Source organism: Carassius auratus, unplaced genomic scaffold (assembly GCF_003368295.1).
Source record: "Carassius auratus strain Wakin unplaced genomic scaffold, ASM336829v1 scaf_tig00216240, whole genome shotgun sequence".
In the NCBI taxonomy this organism is placed as follows: Eukaryota; Metazoa; Chordata; class Actinopteri; order Cypriniformes; family Cyprinidae; genus Carassius; species Carassius auratus.
This window is the reverse complement of record NW_020528471.1, coordinates 17,064-43,587: the sequence shown is the minus strand read 5'-3', so window position 1 is coordinate 43,587 and position 26,524 is coordinate 17,064. Positions and strand designations below refer to the sequence as shown.

At 36.2% G+C, this 26,524-nt stretch overlaps 1 protein-coding gene across 4 annotated transcripts in view; it reads right to left on the bottom strand.

Annotated features, from left to right (window-relative positions):
• The window catches only part of LOC113097401 (cyclin-Y), a 46,830-nt gene extending 20,822 nt beyond the window's left edge, over positions 1-26,008 (bottom strand). For 3 of the 4 annotated variants that reach the window (XM_026262638.1, XM_026262640.1, XM_026262639.1), the window contains exon 1: positions 25,523-26,008. In XM_026262638.1, coding sequence (XP_026118423.1) covers positions 25,523-25,676 — 154 coding nt within the window. In that variant the 5' untranslated portion in view covers positions 25,677-26,008. The remainder of the gene's footprint in view (positions 1-25,522) is intronic. The other variant, XM_026262643.1, reaches the window with a different exon arrangement.
• Positions 26,009-26,524: the final 516 nt, after the last annotated feature.

Below are 26,524 nucleotides of genomic sequence, written 5' to 3'. Positions count from 1 at the left end.
TCAAAAATGATTGTAATCAAATAATCACATAACTAATTTGTAATCATTTTCTATAACCATTCCTTTCATTTTTGGCAAACAAACTTAAAAATTGATGAAAATTGTGTGATATTCCTGAAAATTATATTTGAAGAAAACATATTATTATTATTGTTATTACTTTGAGAGGTAAATTATATTCTGTATAATAGTAATATATTTGTCAAAATCTCTCTGCTTCATCCACATTAAATTCGTGATGGAGTCTGACCTGATGAAGGCCTGTGTTTACCCTCGCTGTCTGGTATTTTATATTCTATTGATGTTTCAGTAAAGACAAAGTGGATACAGTTGAATATGTATCAGTGAGGTCAGTAGATGTTTCTAAGCTGAACGAGTGCAACAGCAGCAGTAGCTGTGGTCTGCCTGCCATCAGCTCCCACAGCGGATACTGACAAACCAGAGCGTGTGTGTGTAAACAACACACTCAAGAAACAGCAGAGAAAAGCACAGCCACATGAAGAGGATGTCCGATGGCTGCTCACTTACAAATGACAGTTTTTTTCATCATAGACAGAACGTTCTACAGACAAACATCTACTTGTCTCTAAGAAGATTTGTGGCAGAATCAGATAAATGCTTTGGTTTTCTTGTAATACGAGCTTCCTGAACTTCAGACGTTCTACCTATGTTGACACAGGCACATTTGTTTTACATTTGCAAGAAGGGGTGATCAATATAAGCACATCATAATGTGTTTTAATATCCTTTGAGATATTATTAGAGGTTACGTAATGGTTTAAATTAGTGTTTAATTTAATAATTCTTTATAATTATTATTCATTTTATATATATATATATATATATATATATATATATATAAACACAAACTAAACATTTGAAGTAATATTTTTTTCTTACTGACTTTTTTTTTATATGTTTGGTAGAGCTCGTGTCAGATAATAGGAGAGTTTCTGGGCATCATTAGTGCTGTGTCCAATATATAGATATGACGATGTATAGTAATAATCTGATTATGGAGTTTGGCAATAAACATTTCAACCATGCTTGGGACGGTCAACATAAATGAACAAAAATGCTTTAAATGTCTTGAAATGATAACTTCTAAACATTAAACATTGACTGTCAGTCTTTCTTCACCTGTTTCTCATTGTTTCTCATTCAAATAAAAAGTAAATCGTATAAATTACATAGCTAATGTCTATAACACATTGTAGCACTGTATAACACATAGCACACTGAAACACAGTGTTACAAATTAATAAATAACAGATTGGAGATTAAAATAATAGCAGATTTGTCTAATTTAAAAAAAATAAAAAAAAATAAAAACTGAGATGAAAATCTACTTAAGCCAGAATTTTACCATAGTACAATAAATGTGTGTTAAAACTAACCCCACATTACTTTGTGCCCCGCTCCCCTATATGTCATACTACACACTTTTCTGGGAAGTTTCATCTGTGTGTGAAGACAGTACAGCAAATCCGTTCCTAAGTGAAATAAACGTCAACGGAATAAAATTGAATGGAATTGAATTGAATTAAATTTTAATGAACTTAAACTTCACTGTTCAATGCACTGATGTCAAACTCATTTCGGATAGTAAAGTTTGTTAAATTGTTAAATGGCCTGCCTCCATTAGATCTCTCTTTCATGTCATTATAAGTGTTTGATCACCAAATTTGTGTGATCATTGCAGAAAATGTGTTTATGTATATATAGATTATGTTTATGTAAATACTGTATTCTATATAGCAGTCCCTCCAGGATTTAGCGATTCTGAGATCACTGAATTTATCGCAAAATCACGCAAAGTTTGTAATTTTCGCAAAAGCTCGCAAACTTTCAGAATTGCCACTGATTTTGGGCTTAGACACTTCCCATGACGTCATTGCAATGCACATTCAGACAAAGAAAGGTTGTTTCTCAGTTCCAAAAATGGAATGAAAACTACTTTGCTACTTTGGATAAACGAACCAAAAGCTGAACGAATCCGCACTATTTGTTTGATCACTGCTGGGAGAGACAGTGAAGAAAGCAGTTGAATTCGCCACATAATCAATAAAAGTAAATGTTATATAAATGTTCTACAGTATGAAGCGTTTAATAAACAGCAGTTTTACTAAATTCGTCTGAGGTGAAATTCAGTGCAGTCATGTATCATGATATGTATCATATCGTGAACTTTGTATTGTGATATGTATCGTATCATGACTTTACTGGTGATACACAGCCCTAGGCATCATGCGCACAGCATTTAGCACGAACACATCACAATGGAAAGTGTCACCTGGACATTGTATGCAATTACCAAACACTGACACAAAGCCACATGATAAGATCAAAAACATCCACTTGTCACATGAGCAACTCAAGGGAGTTTTGGAATATATACTTCCTTTTTTATGAAGACATAACTGCTCTTTTTCATTGACATTCCTTTCTTCCACAGTGTCAAGTTCTGTTACATTAACACACAATTCTCAGAACATTTTCAGTCAGTTAGATTTGTAAAGTTCCAAAGACTGAAGTCTCAAATCCAAAGAGATATTCTTTATTAAAGTTAAGACTTGTCCACACCCACTTTCAATAAAGTGGGGCAATTCCAACTTTGCAAGGACAGTCTGGCACATTTGACTCACAGCCAGTAAGTACATGTTTTATATTTAAAGAATTTGCCACTGATGATTCAAACTCGAGTTTCGAGCAGTGTAGAGCTTGTTGTTAGTCGCTTCTCCGAACACAAAAGGCAGAAAAAGTTTTATTTTTATGCAGCGCGATATGCAACATAACCCATAATAATCAGCATATTAAATAATCAGTACTTATGTCCCCACTGGATGCAACAAATGCCTGATTTGTAATGGGCTTTGTCTCGTCGTGCTGGGAGATGGCATCACATTATGGTAAGGTGCGTAACATTTCTGTCACATGCTTCAGGATTCAGCCAATCACAAAGCCAAATACACAACTTAATATTCTTTTGTAGCAAAGTAAAAATGACCCCTTTAACTGATTATTGCAGTTTACTGTGATTAATTACAAACAATCCTAATATTTTTTACATCAATTCTAACATTAAAACTTGTTATCATTTATATATTTACACAATCTTTAATGGCATATTTACCAAGTTCTCTACTAAAAGATTTTATATTTATAAGTACCACAATGACCACAATATAAAAAATAAATATTCTTAACGATATAATATTAATAACAATATATAACTTTTAATATTATTACATGTAAATATTTACTATTAACATTCATTATTAATATAAGCACTTGAAAATGCATATTTCTGCTTTCAACCCTCTTAAATGCTTTGCATCCATTGTAAGGAAGGTTTTTTTGTTAACACAATTGCGAATTGCTTTTAAAATGGAGAGCCTTTTCCCTTTTTTTTGGTACCAGAATGTTTCTCTGCACTTTAAAGTCTCCAGGGTGTGAGATTTCTAAGAAAACAGCATCTGAGAGCACAAGCAGCATAACAGAGGTGTTAAGTGAGCTGTGCTGATGCTGACAGACGTCTCACTCAACACTCTCATTTACCCTACCTTTAAATTATATTTATTTCAGCTTTAGTTTTACTAATTTTAGTTAACCTTTAACATCAATGTGTGAATCAATTTGAAACATTTATTGTTGCGTGCAGTTTCTCAAGTTATTTTTCCCTTTTTTAAGTAGCATAGTCTGCACAGCATTCAGTATTCCAGTTAAATCATAGCCAGTGCCTTCCATTTGGATCCCTGTCAGGAAGACAAGAAATTAAATTGTCTTTGTTTCTTGATTTCTTTTTCTCCTGGCTGGTACAGAGGAAAAACTTGATTTGCTTCCCAGCCCCTGAAACGATGAGGGCAGTTAATGAAACTAAATGAGAAGTTCCTGGAACACAGTAAAGACTAAATAAGGCCAATAACATCAATAAAGTGTTAACAGCGTTAAAGGTGAGGTGTGTTTTTCTACACCACTAAAGGGCACAGAATGAAACTGGGGCAACATTCGAAAAGGTTTTTTTTTTTTTTTAGGTTTAAGTTTTTCCATTGAATATTTAGATTTTATTTTATTTCAACTGTATTTTAATTTTAGAGATTACATTTTGGTTAACAATGACAACAATGGTGCTCAACATGCTAAAATGGACACACACAAGCACACAGGGTGGTCACTCAACACAAACAGCGAACAACATCCTCAGACGACAGGAAGTGACATAGGAGATCAAGAGCTTCCTCACTGAACCTTTACACACTGCACAGACAGTTCTTTCAGTGCATGCCTGCAAAGACTGTCAATAAATCAAGTATGATAAGAGTCCATCTGCATCTTCAATCAACCCTTCAGCCCAAAGTCTAATGGGACAGACAGTTGGATGGTGATGTTATTTCTGTTTGAGTCATTATCTGGTTCAAATGAGCCATCTGTGGCCTGCCACATGCCCCAATCACTCTTCCAGTGAGCCCAATTGCTCTCGTGAGACGACATCATATCCTCTAGGTCACTGAAAGCTGTGGTGTAAACAACGGCGCTCTGCATATAAAAAAAAGATTGCTCAATTGTCTGCGCAGTGAATGGTTAGGGAAGTCTAAAATTTAAGAAAAGCAGTATAGCAGATTGGTCAAGAACTCAATTTGATCTTTGCAGACTGCATAGAATTAATAGTTTTAATAATCATTAAGTACATAGATTTATGTCATTATTTATTAACCCTAATGTTGATGCAAACTTGTTCTGTGTTACACAAAAGGAGAAGTTTTGCAGAAGGTCCAAGCTGCTGTTTTCTATTCAACAAATCTGAAGTTATACAACGCTGAGCTCTAAAAATGACAAAAAGTCACCAGAAAAGTGGCACAAAAGTAGCCCAAATGACTTAAGGCTCTCTCGGATTAGCAATTGTGTATTGTCATATTTCCATGCAGCAAAACCACAAAATCTTAATTAACCAAACATTAGTAACATTTAGTAAGTGATAACTTCGATTTTGATCTTTTTACTCCCTTTTCTTGGAGTTTGATGGTGCCAACTAAAACTTAAAATGAAAATTTACCGTAAAGTAGAAATACTGAAAGTTTTAATTTTTTTTTTACAGTGTAATTAAAATGTTTAAGTACTAAAACTACTCAAATTAAATAAAATATAAATATATAAAAAAACAATTTACTTCTACAACTATTACTACTACTAATAAAAACTATAACAAAATTCATATTTTATATATATATATATATATATATATATATATATATATATATATATATATATATATATATATTAGTGCTGGGCAACGATTAAATATTTTAATCGTGATTAATCGCATGATTTTATGCGATTAATCACGATTAATCGCAGCATGCGCAAAATTCAATAATGAAATCAAAAGTAGTGTATTGTGTAATTTTATTCTTTCAAAGTTCTGCTGTATGAACAAAAGTGCAATACAATTTTGTTTGTCAAAGCTTTAAACAAATAAAGTCATTTTTTTACAACAGTTAAAAGTTAGTAGCAGTTAACATTTCTTGTAAATCTTAACTTAAACATTAATGTAATCATATTAAATATAACATTAACGTATAAATAAATAAAAATGTTTTATTAAATAAAACATTAAAGTTTTGTTTAGTTTGTAAATATATATATATATATATATATATATATATATATATATATATATATATATATATATATATATATATATATATATATATATATATATATAAATTATGTCCAGAACCTCAATCATAACATTTTAACTGGCCCCTTCCGAGCAACAACATCAATCTCCTTTAAGAGACTGAGAATCTCAGTCCAAAAAAAAAATAAAAAATATTTCAGTGATGCAGGTTGAGTGGACAAAATTAACTTCATTTATCCATTCTTCCAACTTTACATTTACTTACTCATCTGCACCTAGCCAGTTGCTAAGACACACAAGGTCATTCACATTTTCAGATCAGAATCAGAATCAGAATGAGATTTATTGCCAGGTATGTTTACACTTACAAGTAATTTGTTTTCGTGACAGAAGCTCCGCAGTACAACCGAATGACAGCGACAGAACACAAAACACAGAATAAAAGAATAAAAAATAAAAAGAAATACAAATAAGTAGATTTGTATTGAGATGATAAAGAGAGACATTTTGCTGAAACGTGCGCTAAACATTTTATTCCTGTTGCACAGCAGTGGGACATTTCAAATAAAGTCAGCACACTTAGCACAGATAGCGCAAGAAATATGATCGCTGCTGCGAGACATCTGCCTTTTGAACACGTCCTCTGCGACGCGCACAGTCTCCAGCGTTCTGTCATAGTATATCTGCACAACAGCGCGTTTGACAACGTCCTGGCCAAATGCAGAAAGGTTGCGGTTCATTTTAAGCAAAGTGCAGCGAGTGCTGCAGAATTAGAACAAAACAAATTGAACTTAGAAAAAAGGAGGAGTCGCTTATACAAGACATTCCAACCAGATGGAATTCGACTCTGGACATGATTTTCTGTTTTGCTGTAACGTTAGCTCATCGGTTGTTTTATTACAGTCTAGCTACGTGTACTGAAACGCAGTGAGCAACGGACTTTCAAAATAAAAAGTACGTTAACGCGCGATAAACTAATTGTCGGCGTTAATTAATTAATGCGTTAACGCGATAAAAACCTGTTAACTTGCCCTTCCCTTATATATATATATATATATATATATATATATATATATATATATATGCAAATTTATTATATTAATAAATACTAGAATAATATATCAGTAACAGTAAATAACAGATTTGGCAGCCCGTGGTAACTGTATGTTTTCACTGTATTCTGCTAAACTTCTGTGCTCCTCAGAAGAAAGAAAAGTGAGTAAGTGATGGCATACATATTTATGTTGGTATATTCCTCTAATAAAGGTGAAGACAAGAGCAGAGGAGCATGTGCGGCTTCATTTGGAATACAAACCACCCAGCAGTGCTTTTCAAAAAGGGTTAAATAAATCAAAGGATCGTGCTGTGATGACTGAAACACTGCACCCATTAGTGAGGAAGAAAAGTCAACTGTGTTTCCAACACCAGAGACAGACTAGGCTTCGTTCAAACCACTCTTCTGCATAAACGTTATAGTCTGTAATTCACAAGATGCTCTCAGAAACAGTCTAATATACATTTATTGTAAATCCAAAGTATTCATAAGGTATAACGTACAATGACATGGAACTACCCCATCAAGTAAATATGTGGTGCATCCTGACAGTAGAAATTTGAAACAGAGGTGTGTGTGTGTGTGTGTGTGTGTGTGTGTGTGTGTGTGTGTGTTCAGCAGGGTGGAGAGCAGTAATTAGCCTGTGTTAATAGTTAGTTTTGTCTTGTCCCCGGTCGCTTGGGCAGGAGCACCATGGAAAGGCCAGATGAAGGATAGCGGACTTAATCTCTATTAATGGTTCAGCCAGCAGAACTGCCTCTGTACATCTTTGTGAGTACACATCTACTGTATTTGGTCACTTTATAACGTGTATAACATTTAAAATTCCACCATATTATTTCTAGGTCATGCACTATATGGACAAAAGTATAGGGACACAACTCTAAAAGGGATAGTTTTATGTTGCGGCGCCCAGGGAGCAGTTGGGGGTTCGATGCCTTCCTCAAGGGCACCTAAGTCGTGGTATTGAAGGTGGAGAGAGAGCTGTTCATGCACTCCCCCCACCCACAATTCCGTCCGGCCCGAGACTCGAACTCACAACCCTTTGATTGGGAGTCCGACGCTCTAACCATTAGGCCATGACTTCCCCGTAAGTGGAGTGGATGTGGAGTGACAAATCAAGTCTGATGGGTGAGTTTGGGTTTGATCATTGTGTCAACTGTAAAGTTTATTGGAGAAGGAATAATGCCATGGGGATTTTTTATTTTTTTTTACAGAGTTTGTCTCGGCCCCATACTTCTAGTGAAGGGAAACAAGGCCCGAGTAAACAAAGCAAGTTCCACAAAGACAATGTTTGGATGAGTTTGGTGTGGAAGAACTTGAAATGGCCCACTCAGAGCCCTGACCTCAACCCCATCAAATACCTTCAGGATGACTTGGGAGATTGTGAGCCAACATCAATGCCTGAATTCACAAATGCTCTCCTGGATGAATGAGCAAAAACACCCGCAGAAACACTCCAAAATTGTGTGGAAAGTCTACCCAGAAGAGTGGAAGCTCTTATAGCTGCAAATCAGGGACCAACTATGTATTTGTAATGTATATGTATTTAGAAAGAGATGCCATTAAAGTCCCTGTTAGTTTAATGGTCACGAGTCACAATTATTTTTATGTATATAGTATAAGCAAAAATTAAATGCAGTGTGTGATATGATTTTATTCATCAGGGTTTGATTGAGACAAGTTTTGATTGGATCATAGATAACAATAGACAGATAAGAAATAGTTGGTTAATTGTTGGATATTGTATCATGGTTATATTAGCAGAAAAGTCATTTCAGACAAGAAGAAAGCAGTTATTGCACCAAGGTGTATGTGAGGAAAGTATGCACCCGGAGGTCACTGATAAATGAGATCATGTGATGAGGTAGGGTTAGGGTTCACAGCCCCACCAGGAAACATCACAACAGGAGAACGAACCTTCAATCCCTTTAACTCTAAAGCCGGGCATACACTCTGCGATTGCTGTGCGATTTAGGCAAGGTACCAACTCACACTGTACGAGTAGATCACATGCGATGTAAAGCCAAAGCTCACGATTTTAATGCGCTCACTGTATCCGATCGTCGAGTTGCGATTTGACTGCTTACACTATACGTGGGGAATCAACCGAATCAACACGTAGGATCCCTCAGAACCCTGATGTTTGTGGCTGTTCCAGAATAAACATGGTTTCCCGGGATAAACGCACTGCTTTGGTGATATACGCAATTCTTTGTGCTGAAACGTCAAAAAAAAAAAAAAAAACTAAATAAATAAAAAGTCATCGGCGTATCTGGTGGCTTGGAAGATGTGGCCAATATGGTTTATCCATTTTGCAACGTGAAATGGAGGCAAGCAGGCGTTTTTCATCCCTCTTTTATTTTTCTTTGCCATTACTCCACAAATTTTCCCTCCATCACTTCAGTCCACACTACACATCATGTCAACATGGTTTCGTTTATGGTTTCGCACATGCGCAGTGAGGGAAACATTGAAAATCGGTTCATAGCCCTCCTTCAATAGTGCGATACCTCATGAAAGGCAACCAAAATTTCTGACATGTCAGAAATCCATCCGACCAACCGATTGCCGGTCGGGAAAGGTTAATCACCTCTCGTTTCCCCTTGTACACTGCACGACAAACAACACACACAAATGCTGAAAAAGAGTCGCACGAGTCAGAAATCGGCTCAAAATCAGATGAAAATCGCACAGTGTATGCCTGGCCTAAGGGGCACTTTAGACCCTTTAAACTAAAATTAGCTGAAGATCTGGGTAACTCAGCCATCAAAGAATAGAAACTAGGGATGCACCGTTATATATCGGCCGATGATTAATGCGCATCTCGTCAGTAAAGCCGGTTATCTAATCAGCAGTAAATTCCATCAGGTGTGTGATTTCACAAAGAGCAGCTGTTATTACAAAGAGCCGTTGTTCACTGAGAAGCTGCGCAAAGCAATGGTGATAATGAACGTAGATTTGCGCATCTTCTCAGTAAACAATGGCTCTGTGTATTAACAGCTGCTCTATGTGAAATCACGCACCTGATGGAATTTACCGCTGATTAGAAAACCGGCTTTACTGACGAGATGCGCATTATTCATCGGCCGATATATATCGGTGCATCCCTAATAGAAACTGATATAATCTCACACATTTCCAGCCAAAATGTGATGAAAAAGGCACTCATTAATCAACACAGCTCATATCAGAGAGCTTCCTCTGCGTTATGGTGAGCAAGCTTTCCAAACACCAGCAGTGTGTGTCAGTGCAGTGTGGCAGCTGCGAGTCGTGTTAGTGTGTGGGCAGAAAACAGGCCAGTGGCACCTGCTGAGGGCATTAGAGCCCAGATCAGAATCTGTGCAGTGCTGAGGTGTTAACAGGTTAACAACACAAGCTCAATGAAGCTTCACACATATGATGTGTGTGTGTGCGCGTGTGTGTGTGCATCTCAATGAAGAAAGGTTAGCTTATGGCATATTTAATAAATGTAATATTTAAAAGGCAGTAGGAAGCTTAGCAATACGAACAGAAAGACAACATGTAAAAATAAATAAATAAAACAAATTATTTATATACATATATATATTATATATATGTGTGTGTGTGTGTGTGTGTCTGTGTGTAAACGTAATATTACTTAGTATTTAACTAGATGAGTAAAGTTTGATGACAAACTTTGTTGTTGCCTTGGCAAAGCCTTGTCTGAATTTTTTTTATAATTCTGAGAAGATTTAAGTTTGAAGATTTTGCTCTAAGTCAATATTATGTTGCTAACTTAATTTAACACATTGCTAGCATGTTGTTAACATGATTTAACATTTTGTCAGCATGTTTCAAACATTAACACATTGCTAACCTGTTTTACCATGTTGTTAACACAACTGTACAAGTTCCAAGCATGGTTTAGCACACTACTAATGTTTCTAATATGTATTAACATGATGCTAATGTGTTTCTAGTATTTTAAACATATTCATAGCATGATTTAACACATTAATAACATTTTTATGGGGTGGGGTTGCTAGCATGACTTAACTTGTTGCTAGCATGCTTTAACATGTTGCTAACATGATTAGCAGCACACTGCTAGAATGCTCTTTGATGCTATCTAAGGATAGCTTTGCTTGTGACTGATAGCTTACATACTACATACATATATGATTGTACAAAAGTATTGAACCCTCTCAATGAAAGTCTCTACAACTTTTTTATATATAATTTTGATCATCTGTTTAAAAAAAAAAAAAAAAAAAAAAAATCATAAGCCCAATCAGTTAGAAAAGATAAGCAACTGAGTCAAATGTCTGAGCCAAGTTTGCTGGTTGTAGCTTAAAAACAGTTTAAAATTTAGTTCCATAAAAAGGAGAAGAACAACATTATGCTATCAGCTGACAAAAAAGGTGTTAAGCAAGTAGCACATATCATCTTGATAAAGTTACTATGTTGTTTTAGTGAAGGATCAGCTAACGGTAACCATGCCTGATCTGGGACATCTTGAGTGAATCCTGGAGGCTTCATTTTCAGATACTCAAGTAACTTGAGGAATGGTTGTCCTATTGCAGTATGAATGTAAGAATGTGTGTGTGTGTGTGTGTGTGTGTGTGCGTGTAAGGAAGCAGGTCTGACTGTGATGCCATCTGTGCCAGCGCCACCCTACCTTCCTGACATTTACACTCGGCAACACAATATGTACACTACACTACACATTACACACAGTTTATCCAATATGATATCAGAATCAGTTATGATTTCCACACTGGAGGAAAACATGTATAACAGAGATAACCTAGCTTTCAACTAATCAATAAATTATTTAAATGACAAATTTAAATTAAACAAACATACACATGTAAGATTTTTCAAACGTTTTAAAAATAATGCCATTCTGCTCACCAAGGTTGCATTTATGTGATCAAAAATAAGTAAAAACAGTGATATTAAAGTTTTTCTAAATTAATATATTATAAAATTTAATTTATTTATAAGTCAAAGCTTAATTGTCATAATTTCAAAAAATAAATTTTTTCTTATTAAATACACTAAATACACTAAAAATTAAGATTAAAGTTCTGGGCAACAAAAATAATTTAACAGCGATTAAACAGCAGGACTGTCTGTGATTAATTGCAATCCATCGCATTATGCACAACTAACAAATGCATCCAAAAGAAGTGTACTGTGCACATTTGTTTCATTAAAAAGTACTGCTATATGAACAAAGGTGCACTAACATTTGGTTTGCAAACACTTTAAACAAATATGGTGCTTTTTACAGCAGCATTCTTTTTACAGAGTAGCAGTTAAATTATAACATTAATGTAAATAAATTAAATATAAAACAAGCTATTTGTCACTGCCAGGACATCAAGGTCTTTTTAAATAAATAAATAAATATACACACAGTGGGTATGGAAAGTATTCAGACCCCTTAACATTTTCACTCTTTGTTATATTGCAGCCATTTGCTAAAATCATTTAAGTTCATTTTTTTCCCCAATGTACTCACAGCACCCCATATTCACAGAAAAACACAGAATTGTTGACATTTTTGCACATTTATTAAAAAGGAAAAACTGAAATATCACATGGTCCTAAGTATTCAGGACCCTTGGCTTGACCCTATATCTAACTCAGGTTCTGTCCATTTCTTCTGATCATCCTTGAGATGGTTCTACACCTTCATATGAGTCCAGCTGTGTTTGATTATACTGATTGGACTTGATTAGGAAAGCCACACACTTGTCTATATAAGACCTTACAGCTCACAGTGCATGTCAGAGCAAATGAGAATCATGAGGTCAAAGGAACTGCCTGAAGATCTCAGAGACAGAATTGTGGCAAGGCACAGATCTGGCCAAGGTTACCAAAAAAAAAAAAAAATCTGCTGCACTTAAGGTTCCTAAGATAACAGTGGCCTCCATAATCCTTAAATGAAGATGTTTGGGACGACCATGGCACTGCTCATCACCTGTCCAATACAGTCCCAACAGTGAAGTGTGGTGGTGGCAGCATCATGCTGTGGGGGTGTTTTTCAGCTGCAGGGACAGGACGACCGGTTGCAATCAAGGGAAAGATCAATGCGGCCAAGTACAGGGATATCCTGGATGAGAACCTTCTCCAGAGAGCTCAGGACCTCAGACTGGGCCGAAGGTTCACCTTCCAACAAGACAATAACCCTAAGCACACAGCTAAAATAACGAATGAGTGGCTTCACAACAACTCCGTGACTGTTCTTGAATGGCCCAGTCAGAGCCCTGACTTAAACCCAATTGAGCATCTCTGGAGAGACCTGAAAATGGCATTCCACCAACGTTTACCATCCAGCCTGACAGAACTGCAGAGGATCTGCAAGGAGGAATGGCAGAGGATCACCAAATCTTTCCCAAAAAGACTCACGGCTGTATTAGATCAAAAGTGTGCTTCTACTAATTACTGAGCAAAGGGTCTGAATACTTTACTATGTGATATTTCAGTTTTTCTTTTTTAATAAATATGCAAAAATGTCAACAATTCTGTGTTTTTTCTGTCAATATGGGGTGCTGTGTGTACATTAATGAGGAAAAAAAAAAAAGTACTTAAATGATTTTTAGCAAAAGCGTGGAAAATTTAAGGGGGTCTGAATACTTTCCGTACCCACTTTATATATAGTTTGTTGTAGAAAAAAACAAGTTATGCTCAGAGCCCAGAGCCTCGATCATAATATTATAACCGGTTCCTTCCTATTAGAGACCTGCAGGATCGCGGGACCCATCGCAACAGAGTGTGGTGCGGGACAACACTTGATGGGTGGGTAGACCCTTGTGTTACTGGATGTGGGAGAATAATTAGGGTGTGCTCACACAAGGCAATCTTAACCCCAAAAGCCTGGTTTGTTTGACTAGCGTGATCGCTCTGTTTAGCAGTCCCTGGCTCGTTGTAAAGAGGTGAGCAAGAGTGGTTCAGTTATATTTAGATCAGTGAGTGAGAGCGCTAACCGCGCCGGAGCGCAGATGTTCTGATGCGTGCTGCATGATTGCGTGAATATTTCTGAGTGGCAATAGCAATATATCTGTACAGCAATATTTTGTGAGAGGGCCGTGTTTTACTGCGTCCCATACGACTCAAAATAATAAACCACAAAGTTAACAAAACAATGCACTCCACTGTGTTGAGCAAGTGCTTCTCTGCGGTCTTCACATGCTGTCGGAAACTTACTATTTCTCATCTATGAAGTAAGAAATATGAGCATGTTGCATTCTTTTCTGTGGTTTGCGAATGCTGATGCTTAACCTAAATTATTTGATCGGGAGCATCCCCTCCTGTGACCCATGATTTGTCTGTATGTGTATTCAGAGCTGGTGAGCAACGGATTTTCATAATAATAATAAAAAAACTACAAATTTCTATACAAATGCATACAGATATACACATGTATTTACAAATACACCCTGACCTAATATATGCATATTAGGACTGGGTGTATTTGTATAAACATTTGAATACATTTTTCTTATTTTATACTTATTTTGTATCTTTTCAAATTGTCCTTTCTTGTACATTTAAATATTTTTTTATTTTTTTTATTTATTTATTAATAAACACAATTTAGTTCCAATCTCAATTCCTCAGAGCTGATCCAAACATGTTCAGGAGTCACACCTCCGTTTGTCATATTCATAAATGTTTCCCTTTCATGTGGCTGTTCCTCAAACTACATGCATCAGCTGCAGTGATGTCCTGGGAATATTTCCTGCTCGCCTTGACTTCCTAACAACTCGAATCATCTGAGAATGTGTTTTTTTTTTTTTTTTTTGATAAAATGTAATCTGTTACTAATGTCCTCTCCTCTACTAACACCTCTCCATGCTTGACATTCAAGTGGCTTTAAACGTTTAAACATCTGACGAATAGCAGAATATCAGACTTGAGCTAGACAGGCTGAAGAGTTTAAAGACGGCAAATGTGTTTAAACACTGAGAGCAAATATTGAGGCAAAAACTGCTGGGAGCGAGACAAATTTTAGCTGCCTGTTGTCTTGCTGCTTTAATAGATATTTATGCACAGCTCTAAAAGCCAGTCTATAACTCCTAAACCCACTGAACAACAGCCCCTGTGGATTCAGCCTCCAGGCATTAGATGCAGACGCCTATTTTTCATCCAAAAAACAAGAATGAATAAATAAAAAAAGACACAAACTCTGAATTAAAGGAATACCAAAGACGAACATGTTGTCGTTGTTTACTCAAGCGAACGTACATACAGATTTGAATAAATTTAACTTTACATCACTTGCTCACCAATGGATCCTCAGCAATGAATGGGTGCCGTCAGAATGAGAGTCAGTAATCAACTCCAGTCAATTAGCATATTCTGAAGCAAAAAGCTGCATGTTTGTAAGAAACAAATTCATCAAGGATATTACATTCAAACAGTCTCTTCTGGACAAAATATGAGTTCTTAATTCATAATAACACTTCATCCAGCAAAAAAGGAAAAGGTGTCCATTTCCTGCTGCCCTTTCGTATAAAATTAAATAAAATAAAATTGTAATTCCACAGACATATTTGTTTAAAACTGTTTTGGAGAGTTATTCTTCTTCTAAAAGGTGATTGTTCTGTGTATATTTCTCTCCTGATTCAGACAGGCTTTTCACTTCACAAGTCATTAACTGATGGACTGAAGTGGTGTGGATTACTTGTGGATTATTGTGATGTTTTTATCAGCTGTTTGGACTCTCATTCTGACGGCACCCATTCACTACAGAGGATCCATTTGTGAGCAAGTGATGCAATGCTACATTTCTCCAAATCCATTCCGACCATGTTCTAACCCGATGGCCTAAGGGCAAGTAAATCATATAAAATGTTCATTTTGGGGTGGCCTATTCCTTTAATTACAAGATATTTGCAGATCAGCACAAATGGCCCATACGTCTATTGTTCACAGTGCAGCTTAGAAGAGCTGTTGCTAAAAACATTTCTCCTCCATTCAGCTCATTACGTTGGTCATCTGGCTTCACAAATCCAAGAGAGAGGTTTGAGAGGATATATTTGTTTATAGCGCATCGGCTCTTTTGAAGTAGATAATGATTATGCATACAAACTGATTCTGATTCAATTCAGATACATCTGGCCCTCAGTGGTGGGTCCTTTGCCAAAACAACTACATCAGTGTCTCTCCAGAGAGGAGAAAACGAAATAAAGATATAAAACAGAAAGTTCTAACTCTACATATCAACAGCATCCCCTACATTGGGCTAACAAACAATATAATATAATATAATATATGTTTGGACAGTGTAAAAAGTTATATTGAGATCTATTACAATTTACAATAACTTTGTAATTTATTCCTGTGATCAAATCTTAATATTCAGAATCACTAATCCAGTCTTTACTGTCACATGATCCTTCAGAAATCATTGTAATATGCTGCTTTGCTGCTCAAGAAAAAAAAAAAAAAATTCTAATAATGTTGAAAACAGTTTTTACTGCTTCATATTTTTGCAGTGCATTTTTTTTTCAGGATTAAGAATAGCATTTATTTTTATTTTTTTCTAACATTGTCTAAACTGTCACTTTGGCCCGTTTAATGTATCTTCGCTTTGCATCTGTTTTTCAAACAATGGTATACTCCCTCCCTCCCTCTCTCCCTCCCTCTCTCCCTCCCTCCCTCTCTCCCTCCCTCTCTCCCTCCCTCTCTCCCTCCCTCTCTCCCTCCCTCTCTCTCTCCCTCTCTCTCTCCCTCTCTCTCTCTCTCTCTCTCTCTCTCTCTCTCTCACACACACACACACACACACAATAAATGTTCAATTATTTAGTGAGATCTCTAACCTTGGTAAAATCTCAAATATGGTTTTGACAGCTGATATTATCATAGTGTCTGTTCTGACCACAAGGTTTCCCCAAACAGATCAAATACAGTTTCAAATGACAGACGTTTGATTATCTGGCAGTATTTCAAGAGTCAGACGCTTCAAAGCAGGATCTAGGTTAGCCTTCCGTCTGAAACATATATCCACGTGCGCAGACTCCTGCTGAAGAACACACTCACAGGAGGATCTCACACAACTCATCCTCATGCAGCGCAGTGACGAGTCTTTAACAGAGCCCAGGCTTCCTTCCACCTGCTGATCCATTCCCACAAACATTTCCAAATGCTGAAGTTTCATGTGTTTCCTGTAAAGGCCATTTTTTTTTCTCTTTTTGCAACATTTATCTGGAAACTAGTCAGTTGAATTCAACACGTGTAAGCATATGAATGAATACAACATGTATTGTGAATGTCATTTACACACACACACACAAAAAAAAATGTGTAAAAATTTGGGGCGAGTTATTTTATTTATTTAGCAATAAATACTTGTATTCAGTGAAAATGAATTAAATTGATCACAAGTGACAATAAAGCCATTTACAATGCTGCAAAAGCTTTATATTTTAAATAAATAATGTTCTTTTTAATTTTCTATTAATCAAAATGTCCTGAAAAGTGTCCTGTATTACCAAAAAAATATTAAGCATTACAACCATTTTCAACATTGATAATAAGAAATGTTTCTTGAGCAACATATTATTATATTATATTATATTATATAATGATTTCTGAAGGATTGTGTGACACTGAAGACTAGAATAATGATGCTGGAAACTCATCTTTGACTCAAAGGAATAAATTACATCTTCAAATATATTACAATAGAAAACAGTTATATGAAATCAGAATAATATTTCACAATATCACTGATTTTATTGTATTTTTTTATGACATAACTGCCAGCCTTGGTGAGCAGAAGAGTCCTTCAAAAACATAAAAAAACGTGGTCGATCATGTAGCCTATTTTCCACTCATATAAATAATATTTTACAAATCAGCATTGACAGGGAAGGATTATGCTGATAAGCTCATATATTCCACACGTCACTGGAGCGTTCAGATACCGCTGGTTTCCAGGGCTACAGCACTGAATAAAGCAGAAACCTATGTCGGCCACATCACGCTCATCTTTGATGATTTCTGAGAGCAGGAAATCAGATTTAAGATGCTTTCCTACAGCAAAACAGGGCTGTTCAGAGCAAAAGTATGATCAAATTATAGAGGAAATGTGATCGTGAGGACTATGATACAGTATGTCATGATTCACTCACACCGAAGTGGGAGGTAAAACAAGAGTCAATCTGACAAAAGTGGCTTAGAAAGAGGTCAGCTGCCAAAGTTCAGTCCAGACTGTCTACAGACCTACTTACAAAATTAGGCAAGGAAAATCAAGCATGGATGTGGGTAGAACCGACTCCACATTAAACACAAGAGAACCCATTTGTGAAAAAAAAAAAAAAAACACCGGTAAAGAAATACAAAGCAAAGCTGCGGGGGCAGTAGAAGTGTGTGATTTATGACATACACCAATTGTTACAGCCACTTCTGTTATGAATTTGGAGAACCCAAAGACATATCTTTTCAATTGTTTTAAGTTGTAATAATATTCCACAAAATCACTGTTTTTAATAATACTGTTTTAAGTAATATTTATGAAAAGAAAAAAAAAACTTACTAAATAATAATACATAATAATAATAATAATAATAATAATAATAATAATAATAATAATAATAATAATAATAAATGATTCTGAATCTTGTATAATGGCAGAAGATTAATCATTTTTTGGCTCAATGTCCCAGTCCTGGTGAGAAGGACTTCTGAATGTTTCACGAAGCCTCACCAAACCCGCTCATTTCTGCAGCTACATGAAACAGTTTAGCACACAACGCACGGACGTGACTGAGGAAGGGAAACCAATGCACTTCCTGCGTGTCATTTCCTTCAGAGGACAGAAATCACAGTGAGAAAATGTCAAACATGACTCGGGTTCATTCATGACTGAGACTGACAGTGATTAAGAACGATTAGAGCGCGTCTTCACGGCCGACTCATTTTATGTAGATGCACTTTAGTTTCAACTAAGGTTTGCCATCAGCAGTGCAGCTCAGCAGTCTTTCCACATACACGGCCCGTTACATAATTACTCTCTAGTCTAGCTTAGGTGCACTCATAGTTTCCTACGGAAGCCCATTTCTGCCACAAAAAAATAAAAATAAATTGGTTTTATCTCACAATTCTGACTTTTTCTTCACAGAATTGTGAGCTACTGTATAAATTTGCAGTTGCGAGTTTAAAGTCAGAACTGTGAGAGAAACGTCACAATTCGAGATACAAACTCACAATTCTGACTTTTTTTCCTAAGAATTGCGTGATACAAACACAATTGCGAGTCATAATTGTGAGATATAAAGTCAAATGCAAAATAAAAACTAATAATTCTGACTTTTTTTTTTACGCAACTGGGATTTTATCTCTCGCAATCACTTGCAATTGGAAGTTTATATCATGCAATTCTGAGAAAAAGTACGAAATAGGGGTGCGCGATAAATATCGTCCGATAATTAATGCGCATCTCGTCAGTAAAGCCGGTTCTCTAATCAGCGGTAAATTCCCTCAGGTGCGTGATTTCACATAGAGCAGCTGTTACTACACAGAGCCGTTGTTAACTGAGAAGATGCCTAAATAAATGCTGAAAATGAACGTGGATTTGCGCATCTTCTCAGTGAACAACGGCACTGTGTAACAGCTGCTCTATGTGAAATCACGCACCTGAAGGAATTTACAGCTGATTAGAGAACCGGCTTTACTGACGAGATGTGCATTTATTATCGGATGATATTTATCGCGCACCCCTAGTATGAAATGCCACATAAAAAGTCACAATTACATTTTTTTTTTTATTCAGTGGCGAAAAAACGGGCTTCCATACTTTCCTCCCCTAAATTAATTTGAAGCAAACCGCAACAAAATCTCACACTGGAATTGGGCTGGATTAAAACACGGAGTGTATTCAATGTTTCATCTGCAATATAAGATTTCATTTTTAAGATTTGATCAACTTCTCTGTTTTAAACCTCAGTAGCAAAACTGTGCACAGACTTTTGAATAAATTATTTCAAATAGTCTATTTTCAATACACTAGATCACAAACGTACACAGTAGTCGTGGCATGCCATTTTATATGCTTTAAACATGTTTTGAATGCCCATGAAAGAGTTTGCATCGAAACTGAAGTCTACTTTGGGCTTAACCCTCTCTTTGTTCTCTTCCCGTATGGTGAATCCTGAACTGCCTGTGTCTCTGTGCTAATAAAGGGGGATTTTAGAACACTACTCATCTCCAGACCTGTGCTCTGGTGCAATAGCAGGAATTAACACAAATCTCCCTATCGTTTCTGCCAGAGCAAATATGAGCCCTGAATGTTAGCTAAAATTAGGCTCGTTTGAGCTCACTCCCATCATGAGACATCAGATGATTTAGAACGGAATCTTCAAATAGAATGTGTTTGTCACTTCTCTATTGTCACCTTCTGGAGTTTTATGTTGGTTTCCTTTCAGCTATTTTGGCGTCAGTATACGAATAGATTTTTCAAAAGTCAATAAATGTTAACAAATGTAAGTCAACGAATGTAAAAGATAATTGACAAACCGAATATGTCAGTTTCGTTCATTCCCTATAATAGGTATAAAGAACATTTTTTTTTTTTTTTTTTTTTTTTATCATCATCACCCAGAATCAGACAATTGGAATGATCAGCAAAACAGAATGAAATATTTCACACTGCATGATAAAGAGAATAAATGCCCAGTTAGTTAACATCATACAACACGTGCTGGTTCTGACTGACTTTTTTATGCCCAAACTGAACATTTAGACTTTGATTCTGAGATTGCTGATGTGCTTTTATTATTTTATTTTTTTATAATCATGGAAATAGATGAAACCGTTAAATACGTCATATTGAGTCCCTGTTGCTTATGTTATTAGAAAATGAAACAAAATTTTATCAAAATTTGATAATTGCATGAATATTTTAAACAACTGAGAAAACATGTTTTTAAATCATCCATCAAGTTCCCGAATCTATGCTTATGTATATGCATGCATTCATATATATATATATATATATATATATATATATATATATATATATATATATATGAATGTATGCATATACATAAGCATAGATTCGGGAACATAGATTCGGGAACTTTTATATACATACATACATATGCATTACCAAACAAAAGTTTGAGATCAGAACAATTTTATTGTGTTTAAAGGAGTTTCTTTTGCTCATCAAGGCTGCATTTATTTGATCAAAAATACAGGAACATATGTAATATTGTGGAATATTATTATGATGTAAAACAACATTTTTCTATTTTAATAAACAGTAAAATGTAATTTATTCCTGTGATGCAAATCTGTATTTTCAGTAGGGTTGCTCCGATCACGTCAGTAAAGCCGGTTCTCTAATCAGCTGTAAATTCCCTCAGGTGTGTGATTTCACATAGAGCAGCTTTTAATACACAGAGCCGTTGTTAACTGAGAAGATGCGCAAATAAACACTGAAAATGAACGAGAGAGAGAGAGAGAAAGAGCGTGAGAGATAGAGCGAAACCACGAGAGAGAGAGAGAGCGCGCGAGAAACCGCGAGAGAGAGAGCAAGAGGAGAGAGAGAGCATGAGAGAGAGAGAGAGAGCAAAAGAGAGAGAGAGAGTGTGCGAGAGAGAGAGAGAGAGAGAGAGAGTGCGAGAGCGAGCGAGAGAGAGAGTGCGAGAGCGAGCGAGAGAGAGATTGCACGAGAGAGAGCGTGAGCGAGAGAGAGATTAATAAATATAGTAACAAAAGTATTGCTCGTGGTAAGTTCATGTTAGTTAATATTTTAACAATTCAAACCATATCCTAAAGTTACAAACAAATAATTTACTCTAGTTTAAATAATACTATAATCAATTATAAATAATAATCATTTAAAATGAGAATGTAAGTGTGCTCACCCCATTTTTGTTTGTAAGAAAAAATTTGATGATTTAATATCGCAGAAAAATAAAATATCGGAATGTCATTTTTTCCCAATATCGTGCAGCCCTATTTCATAGTCGCAGTAGTTTGACTACTGAAGTGGCCGACTGTAGAGCCCTGTAATGTCTGACTTCAAGTCACACATTCGGAGGGTCACAGTGTAACTGCAAACAAATGCCCCACTGTACTGCACTCTCAGTCATGCCAGAGTCACATTGCACTGACTGCAGGCAACAGAATAGATGTTGTACAGCATCATGTTAATGAGTAAAAGCATGTGGAAAGGTGCAAACCAAAGACATTGATATTGCATAGTTCATGATCCATGTGGGGTGACCAGGGGCCAATTAATTAAATGACCTGGAAATAGTAGCCACACTGCAATTTGGTTTTAATATGTCCAACACTCACAGCTACAGTATGTCAGTATGCTCATTCATCAAAACAGTCACAAGTCTATATAATGACTTTTAATTCCCCAGAATAATGTTTTCACATTCTTGTTGTCATGCACTAATCAGTTAAAAAAATATCTGCATATCAGTTTATATTTGCATGGTGCTCTGATTCACAAAGCAGCTGTCTGAATCACAATGGACCGTGTTAATCATAGCACAGCTCTCTCATCACAGGAGACTGACACAGACTGGCCCTGAACCATAGCGGGCTAGCTGGGATGGAATATAGGACTTCCTCAATCTGAAGTGCATCATAGGAGTGGGCAATAAAAGCATTTCTATGTCAATATACTTAAAGATGTACTTATGTGTCTTTAAATCATCTTCAGAAGTGTACCTGAGATAAATTTAGAAGAGCACATTTGTAATTACTGGTTAATTATTTAATATGAATTTCTGGGGCAAAGACATATTTGGAGCTAAACAGGGCTATCATAGTTAACTACTAAAACCATAAAAAAAGCAATCCTTACACTTTTGTTACTTGTAAAAAATAAAAAAAAAACAATAAAAAAAAACACTTGAAATAAAATAAAATATTTAAGACAACTGATAGGAAAGTAAGTTTTGTTTAGTTTAAAGGTACAATTTGTAAGATATTTGAAGTAAAATATCCAAAAACCACTAGGCTAGTGTTATATATTTTGTCCAGCTGATTACTAACAATATCTCTAATGTTTTCAACTACTTGTAAATTATGAGAAAATTCCCATTCTAAACAGTGACACGGGGCATGATTACTATTTACCATCTGCCGCTGGTTCTGTCGACAAGGACAGCTCCCGTAAACGTAAGCGTACGATCCACAGTCTGATCATGTCTTTGCATTGACTTTGTATGTAATCTACTCGAGCAAATCGTTGAACTCACGTTTGCTATTATTGTTTTTGAATGTACACGAGTGTATATATTTTTTGAACAAGTGGTAATCGTTTACATATCGTCTGATTGATGGCCGTCAGCGGTTGGGTAGAGGACAATAAATCCCATCATTCCTCGCTCCTCCTTAGCGTCATCAAACCAAGCGATTGTTATTGTTTTGATTGTTTATTGTTTTGTGTACTAAAATACATAAAACTAAACAGGAAATAAAAATAAAATGTATAACTAATAAAATATAACAAAAAAATTAAATTACTAAAAATGATTGAAAATGAAAATATTAAATAAAAAACAATTCAAAATATAAATAAAATATATAATATTTCTACAAAACAACAACAAAAAAGTGCAGTCCATTTCCAGTTATTAAGTACTGCATGAGAATTAAAAATAAATAAATATATAAGTTTGTCATCACAAAAACCAATAACTAGGACGATGTAAATAGCATCAGATCGATTAAAATGCATTAAGCGTTAATTGTTTCTTTATTAAATTATGGAAATGTCATGAAATCAACAAATCTAACAGTTCAAACAAACCAATAAATAAAGACTTTTCATGGCGCCAACCTACAGTATGAGTATGTTGGTTATTGATTTTGCTAGCTGCATATCTAGATGAATATCATGTGGTAGTGAGCATAACTGTTCCTGGATCAGCTTTACCTCGTATACATGAGCTCTGCCTGCGATCACATGACACTCTCATCAGCCTCTGTCTTCTGCTAGATGTTAAATCACATTAGAACATGGCTGGGTCCACTCTCCACGTCAACAGATCGAATCTACCGTCAGTTTCAGCAAGCGAATAAACATGTGAGTTAGCACTATGGTGGCACTACGGTAAAGTTAGATGGAAAACCCACAGTAACAGAGGGTGATACCATGACAATGTAAGATAAACAGAATGATTGCCATACTAAAGTGCCATGACATTTACATACTACTCCAAATATCACTGTAATTTTAAAAAATATATGCAGAGCAACATACAGATGCGCGGTATGAATCACCTTTAACGTGTGTCTTTTCGAGTGATGGAAAAGCCTGATGCTTCGCATAAAATAAACGATTTTATTCATAAAGATACAGAATACAAACATTCCCTCAGAGCTGTTTACTGTTTGTTTTTGGGCCAGTTATAAAGGCAGTTGAAGTATATTTCGGTTATGACTGAGACACAGGAGGGCGGTCTCAGCCATGAGCAGTTCCCCGCCGAACACGACTCCAGCTCGGGCTTGAGAACCAGCGCGACACAGCGTAATTACGGTGGAAACAGAACAACAGAGATGTAAGTTACTTCTGTTTAACGTTTAACTTTTAGTTTTACTGTTTGTTAAACTAGTTTAAAAAATGGGCAGTATGTATAGCCTATTAAAAACGATAGAAACAATGCTGTAAATGATAATTAAAGGAAAATAAAGGAAGTTAACATGCAAACCAGTGGTTGTGTGGATTATTTTAGAAAAGTTTAGACGATTTAAATTAATCTGTAAACATTATTTAATGAATGAAGTAAAAAATAAGCTAGTAATATAGTAAAAATTAATAAACTTTATATGGGTTAAATAAACCCTTTATGCTTGGTTAAATAAACAACCTAATTTGGGTAAAATTAACCCAAGATGGGTTCTGTGCTATATTTACCCAACCTTTGGGTTAATAACAACACAAATTGGGTTGTTTTTAAGCCAGTGTTTTTTTTTTAGAGTGTGGTAAGTGACGCATCATGTAGTAGACTAAATACTGTGGTAATAAGCATAGTAAAGCCCATAGTTTTTAGTACACCACACTGTAAGGTATATAAATGGGTGACAGTGATGGTTAAAACCAAGTTTTGAGAGTTTTAAACTAACAGTAACTATGGTATTTTTGTAATACACTGACAAGACATATGTTAATATAACACTGTGTGATTACCTTAACAGTGTAAAGCGTTACCATAGTACAGTGGGGTAATACTGTGGTACTTCCACCTACTGTAAGAACGATGGCATTCACGTGGTACTTTACCTAATACACTCTAAATACTGTTGGGTCGTTTCAACCCAACAGCTGGGCCAAATATGGACAAGCCCAACAGCTGGGTCAAATATGGACAAACCCAACAGTTGGGTCAAATATGGACAAACCCATCAGTTGGGTCAAATATGGACAAACCCAACAGTTGGGTCAAATATGGACAAACCCATCAGTTGGGTCAAATATGGACAAACCCATCAGTTGGGTCAAATATGGACAAACCCAACAGTTGGGTCAAATATGGACAAACCCAACAGTTGGGTCAAATATGGACAAACCCAACAGTATGGTCAAATATGGACAAACCCAACAGTATGGTCAAATATGGACAAACCCAACAGTATGGTCAAATATGGACAAACCCAACAGTTGGGTTCTATCCTTACATTACATTTTTAACCCAGAAGTTGAGTTAGTCTATTTTTGGCCCAAAGTTGGGTTGAAACAAGAGGGGTGTGATAAACTCTCCAAAAAGCACAATAGTTTTTGAACACATAACCCTCACGAGCAGTTTTCTCTTCAGTGAGCGTTATTCCACGAACACGGTTAATAAATGTGTAATATTTGAGTGTGTATGATGCTGGACACGCACCGTCGATGTTCTCTCTGTCGCTGATGTGCTGCAGGTTGCAGCCCGTGTCCTCGCGGCTCAGCTCCGGTTCGGGCCGGTACGACTCCAGCCTCGAGTGCGCGTTCCGCCGGAGCTTCGGGCTGGACGACACGCAGCAGGACGTGCTGTTCCCCATGAGTCGCGGTGTGTGCGGATCAACGAGCGGCACTGATCGACGGAGCCCCGCCGCAGATGATGGGCGTAACAGCCGCGGACGACGGGAGGAAACACGGGCTCTGCGATCCGCGAGAAGATCACGCCCGCGCGAAACGCTCGTGTGGAGACATCAGCGGGTCACGATCACGAGCGTCCTCGTCAAATCAACACATAATCCACGCGGACTGCTCTCGGGGAGGTCACTGTTACATCTTATCGTTCAGCTGTCAGTGTATCACCCAGCTCTCAGTCACAAACATATACACACACAGACAGAGAAGACGAAACAGCTTCCGGTTCAGCGCCTGACGTCACTCAGAACGATACATTTTGTACCTGCTTGTAATATTAATACGAAATGAAGAGTGCCTGGAAGATTTGATCTGGCATATTTGTCTCTTGTTGTTGGTTGTTTGGAACTACGTTGATTTTGTTACATATTAATCAATGAATGGAACCATTCGTATTATGTAAACAGTGTATTTTGGTGTTGAATGTTAACATATATACTGTGTTTATATCTTGAAGGTTCATATTCTGTATATAAAGTACTCTATACAGATACACACACACACACACACACACACGAAAATAAAATAAATAAATATAATATATATATTGGACACACTTCTCATTCAAAGAGTTTTCTTTATTTTCATGACTATGAAAATTGTTGATTCACACTGAAGGCATCAAAACTATGAATTAACACATGTGGGATTATATATGGAATTATATACATAACAAAAAAGTGTGAAACAACTGAAAATATGTCATATTGTAGGTTCTTCAAAGTAGCCACCTTTTGCTTTGATTACTGCTTTGCAC